Here is a 6,000-nt window from a genome sequence, read left to right as displayed (position 1 = left end):
AACACAGACGAGGAACGTCGCCCCGGTGTTTGAACACTGCAGGTATTAGATACTGTATCAGGGCTTATAGAGACAATCCCACAGACCCACCCATCCAGTTGGGAATCACGGTGAATTTAATCCAGCTAGTTTACATGAACAATACCCGCTGCTTGCCAACTTTTTGCAAAGTACGCATTGCTGTGTGTGTGTGTGTGTGTGTGCGTGTTTAGCTGCTGGGCGTAGGCTTCATGTGTACAGACGGATCATTGCAAGTGGCTAATCTGTATTCATCAAGCTGTAATGTACCTTCACGAGGGAGAATAGAGAGAGAGGAAGAGGAAGCTGGAGAGTTGGCAATGGTGAAAGCAGTGAAGAGAAAAACAGCTGTGGGGGGTTTTAGAGTGGGCAGAGATAGAGGGAGGCGGTGAAAAACACAGAGTGAGGAAACAGTGAAAAGGGAAAGGGAAGCGATAATGTTTCCACCAGGATTGGCTGTGTGTAATGGGAGTCAGAATCTCAGCGAGGGGGAGAGAGAGTGAGCGGGGGCATAGTTAAAGCAGAGGGAGGGAGAGGAGGTGAGTGGGTGAATGGAGGAGGCAAGGGGAAGGAGCAGAGGTGTAGGCGGATGGAGAAGCAGCATTCCTGACTGAGCAGTTACGGAACGGGGACGAGAAGGAGGTGATCTGAAATCCAGATGCCTAAAGGACCAACACAAGGGTCAGACTAACATACTCCCACACGCACAGATCGAAAGCGCTCCATCCACCCTCCTGCTCCCCCTTTCACAGACGTTGGGACCTCGGTGGCTTTACAACTCAGAAAACATCCACGAGACAATAACATCAACTGGATACTGTTTTTTTAATGCCTTGTAAATCCTAGTAAATCTCTGAAGACTTTCCAGCCTGCAGGGATAACTGAAAAACTTGTTTTGAAGGTCTTTTTGAACTTTTATTGTTTCCCTTTTCTGGAGGAATTTCATGGTGAGTTTTTTAATTTTTTACAAAGAGAAATTATTGTTATAAGTAAATGAAACGGAGGATGTTTCTTTGGTCTACGTCTTTTACTGAGCTTCTCTGTATTAAAACCCTGCGCTCTGCACTGAAAACCAACACGCACCTGAAACCAAAGGTCTGCATTTTCAGTAGCGAGCTGACAGCAGCTGTCGTGTCGCTGATGAGTAATTTTCCCTCATTTAGTCTGAAAGGGTCAAGTGGATTCGGCTGAGGTTGTTGAAGTGGTGTCAAAAGGTTGCAAAAGTGGCAGTTTTAGAGCGGCAGTTGTCTTCGCGACATGGAGGAATGCCTTCTCACTCTGAAATCAGATTCCTTTTGTGAGCATGTGGTCAGTGTTGCGTGAACCCATCTGTTGATTGACTTGCGTGGAATTAACAGCAGAAAACAATCCAGATTATTACATTATTTTGACAATCTTCTTGTATGTAGAAAGCTTTGAAATTGAGCGCATCTTCAAAAGCTTTTGTGCTTCTGTTTTTGGCCGCCGTAAAAAAGACTCCCATATGATTAATAGTGGCAAATATTTACCCTCTTTGTACTGTGTACGAGAAACGGAAAATCTCTGTCAAACAGCCTGTTTCTAGGAAAGGGTTTGTTTACTGAGACGGGTCCTGTGGCGAGGTGCACCTCAATCATATTGGTACCAATGTGCGCTCCAGGCAAACAGACGCTCAGTATAAATAGTCTTTAGGTATTTATTAGCAACACGCTGCTTAGTTTTAGCAACTGAAAGCGGGACAGAAACAGAAAAAAGCTTCCTTGTCTTTGCCTAGACAAAAGTCCTTCAAGAATAGGAAAGGCTGAACAAAGTGAGTTGGAGGATCACGGGACTCCCCATGAGCATCTTAAATATAAATGTTAAAATACATTTTTCTCATTTACAAACCCATCTTAAAAAGATTTTTCTAAAAACACCCGACACATTGCACTAAAAGAAATTCGCAAAAGTGCATGGCTGTGCATGATATGATGGATGATATATTTTTATATGGAAATAAAATAAATAATGTTGCATGAAAACATGTGGAAGCCATTCTGAAGTCTTTTCTTGACATGTGTTGTCTTGAACAGAGCAGCTGTGGCTTGGCTGGCAGTCAGCGTAATGCTTCTGACATTAAGATGTGTTGGCCTCACTCCGGCATTCTTAAAGGAATACACCATGTACACAAGGCTGGTTTGGCTTTTGATACAAAGTCAAAGCATGAACACTAAAGAGAAGTCCCTTACATTATTGACTACATGCTAGCTTGAACCAAGTTCAATAACCCTTGACTTCCCGAAAAAACATGATACGCATGAATGTTTTTCCTTATCCCACCGATTATTACGATTACAGCAATGTTTTGCTTCGGTAAGCAAACTTCTTTCTCAATCACATAGCTCCATACTGTCAACGAAAACGAAATATGAAAGGTGCATAAGTAGTCTACTAATGACATTCATTTAGCTGAAATTACTTTTGATTTAGCTGACGCTTTTATCCCAAGCGACTTACAATAAGCGTATTCAACCATGAGGGTTCAGACCCAGAACAACAAGAATCAGGAAAGTACCGAACCAAACTACTAAGTGCTTTAAGTAAGTGTCATCTCAAGTGCTTCAACATTTCTCCTCAGCATTAATTTATTGAATTCCTTAATCAGCATGACTTTGACTCCCAGCAGTTCAATCCCTGATCTTGTTTCAAGATACTCCGCTGAAGAAACGGACGATCGTAAGACATAAAGACAGCGTGTAAAGAAAAGAAACAATGAAGTGACATCACTATGTGCCGATGAGCATATGATTTTGATAAGCTGAGGGTTGAATAGTTCTGTGCTCTTGCTCCAGAAGTACTTTATCTTTCTCTGGTGAGATTCCGTTAGGGCTACTGAGTGATTCCATTGTCCAAGGACACACTTTTCTCATCACCCCAACTCTCTCCTTCTGTTTTCCATTGCTCTTCTGCACCCCAATGTCATACCTCCCATTACCTTCTGTATTCACAGTCTTCTGTTTTTACATCGCTCTCCTCATTTCCTTTCCTGTTCACTCTAGCGTCTCAAAAGTGCTAACATAGGAGAGCTGGCAAAGAAAAGGAGCATCAAACAAACCATCTGGCTGACAGCGTTCATTGTCATCATCATAACCCTCGATCCTGGAGACCGACTGAACAGACACATTTATTGCTCCGTAAAGTTAAAGGTAGAAGGTAGAAGCTGTCGCAGCGTTTTTAGTCTAACCTGAGACGTGTTATGTAAAACAACGGCCGTGTGGAACCCCTAATAAAGTACATCCAATATCCCTTTAACGTCATTTGAATTGTAAGAACGACAACCGCATTTTCACAGACTGTGTGGGACATTCATTGTGAATCTGTGTAAGTCTAATGTCAGGTAATGGGTTTTTTATGATTATGGACACCAGGTGGCAAAGTCATTAGAGACCCGAGGAAACATGTTCAAGTTGGTGGAGTGTCGACCCCAACAAGGGCTCTGTGCTCTGTATTTGACCCTGACTTCTGACCTCCCTATACAAGGATTTACCTTTGTGGATCAACAAGGATTATTATCACACATATGCCATCGGCTAATGTTTATACTTATATTTTTGACTGTGTTTGTTCTTTGTTGACCCAGTGGAGAGACAATATGAACTGGATGTTAAGGTGCACATCTCTTTTTTAGAGTAACAATGCTTTTTTCTGTTGCACCCCTCAGCTTTTCTGTTTGCCAGCTCTTTAGTAATGGTAGACCCTGCTGTATTTCCTGCCAAAGCAAGCTCTTTACAGCCTCTGGACACTACCTGTTGGGGTATGTTTGCTTCTCCAAGGTTGGCGGAGACGCAAAACCGAGCTAGTAGAGAGTGGAAATTGATCTGGTGGCAACTTCTTTTTAAGACAAGTAAAAGCTACAAAATTTCCGAAAATCCCCTTGACCAACTTCATTCAAATTTCTAACGATTGCGTTGAGCACAGGCACGTAGATTCTTAATAGATCTTAACTGTCACCTCTGAGATGAGTTTAGCATGAATATTAATATTATACCAGCACATCAAGGTCCAGGTCAAACTTTAGCGCAATTTCATCCTGAGGTCCTGTCACAAATTTCACACACACACACACACACACACACACACACACACACACACACACACACACACACACACACAGCTGTTAGGTGAATTAGTCTCTGTGAGGAGAGAACACAGAAATTGAAGTGGAAACCAGAAACCCCCAAACTGGCCTCTAATGACTTCCAAAGAGGTACTTGAGTTGTTTGGTACCTGCAAACTTTCTTTCTTTCCCTCCTTCTCTCTCCCCTGTGTGTGTTCATGGGTATTGAGGGTATGTAATTGGTAGGTAATCCCCTCCGAGCAGCTTGTTAACATTTAAACTGACATAGTGAAGGCCAGGCCACCTGGCGCTGTAGCAAACCACAACGGACAATGTTAAGGGCTTTTTTTTTACTCTATTGTATTGTGTGTGGCAGTTGTTTGACCTGGAAGAACTCAAGTCAACACATATTTCCTCATCTGGAACATGATTATGTTGGATAAAAGAGGATTTACTCTCTGCTGAGTCTTCCCGGGCAAAGGTGTAGTTAAGACGGGCAGAATTCAATCTGGTGTCAAAATCTGTTGGATCTACCTTGAGGGCGAATAGTTTGGTGTAAGTATTGCTGCTGCAGTCATCTACTTACTCAGCTATGTTTGTTTTTTTCACAGCCCTTCACTGTGGAATTTTTCTTTTCCTCGCCATCTTTCTTTCTATATCTCCTTATTTCTGTCGTTCTGTCTATCTCTTACTTTTCCTCATCTTAACATTTACAGTTGTACCAGTTTGGGCATGTGTTAAGTGATTAATGTTCCAAGAGTCATTATGTTGATTATCTTCCATCAAGTAAATAAATCATAAATAAACCATAAAATGGTCTGCTGTTAATGTGTCTAAAACCAGTCTTAGTTTCAACTTTAGACACTTGTGTTCTGTGTGAAACAATACCTCTATGTTGATTAATTCTAGCAAATCCAGACAGAAAAATTGAACAAAAATTAAAGCATGAAAACCGCTGCATGGGGATACATGCAAAGTGCTACAATAGGTCTCCAGTTTAACAATTACTATCGAGATACAATCCACGGCCATGCAATAAATCCTGTAGTTATAATGTCCAAATCAATCATTCCTTCCTGCAGGTGTATTGATGGCGTAAGCGGTCAAACAGCTGTCCGGTCATGGCGCTGTGGTGGTGCGCCAACTCCTTCCGCAGGTTGGCTGCAACGTGTTTTCCCCTGCTCTTCTCATCACTGCTATGGCAAACGGTAAATGTGCATTGCACAAGCTTGAAACCACTGGCGTAGCTGCGTAAATTAGAAAAGCTTGGCTGAAGATAACAACAAGAAAAATTTGCTAGCGCTGTTGATGCTTGTTCAGAGGAAAACCAATCAGTTTCCAATAAAACTTTGGCCAATGTAATGAGGCAGACGGAGACGGAGAGACACAACCCCAAGGGTGTGACATTTCTTAAAACTAGGTCTTGTATTTATCATGATGGAATGGAACAACATTAATATACCTGGTCTGCTTTATGCAAGCCATAAATCAATTGTCAGTGGCTACGCAGGTCTGAACTCATCCGTTTGCTTCTCCTTCCCTTATCTCAACCTGGCTGAATTTCTCATTTTGCATCTGCTGCTCACTGCGTTCTCCTACCTCCTTTATCATACATTCCCGTGTTTATCTTCTCTGCTCTCCTCCCAACCTTTCATAGATCTGCCCTCTACGTGCCATCCTGCCCTGCCCACGTAGTTGCAGCTGTCCGGGTGTTAAAGAGGTCCACTGTACCTTCAGACATCTCACCACCGTACCGAAAACCTTTCCTAAAGACACGGAGAGGCTCAACCTCGGGTAGGACTTGTTCGCCGTGCACAAACACACACACGCACACGGCAGCGTTGGGACATTGTTGTGAATGGTAGCCCGTGGGGAAGAAACCAAAACACTTCACAGGAAGTAGATTG

General features: G+C 42.6%; 1 protein-coding gene across 3 annotated transcripts in view; it reads left to right on the top strand.

The window, feature by feature from the left end:
* Positions 1–559: 559 nt before the first annotated feature.
* Positions 560–6,000, top strand: part of LOC120818069 (matrix-remodeling-associated protein 5) — a 28,406-nt gene continuing 22,965 nt past the window's right edge. For 2 of the 3 annotated variants that reach the window (XM_078101547.1, XM_040174827.2), the window contains exons 1-3: positions 560–965; positions 5,176–5,301; positions 5,751–5,887. In XM_078101547.1, the coding sequence (XP_077957673.1) occupies positions 5,215–5,301; positions 5,751–5,887 (224 nt within the window). In that variant the 5' untranslated portion in view covers positions 560–965; positions 5,176–5,214. The remainder of the gene's footprint in view (positions 966–5,175; positions 5,302–5,750; positions 5,888–6,000) is intronic. The other variant, XM_078101546.1, reaches the window with a different exon arrangement.

Source organism: Gasterosteus aculeatus, chromosome 4 (genome assembly GCF_964276395.1).
Source record: "Gasterosteus aculeatus chromosome 4, fGasAcu3.hap1.1, whole genome shotgun sequence".
NCBI lineage: Eukaryota > Metazoa > Chordata > Actinopteri > Perciformes > Gasterosteidae > Gasterosteus > Gasterosteus aculeatus.
Note: the sequence above shows the minus strand (reverse complement) of the source record. Positions and strands in the feature narration are given on the sequence as shown.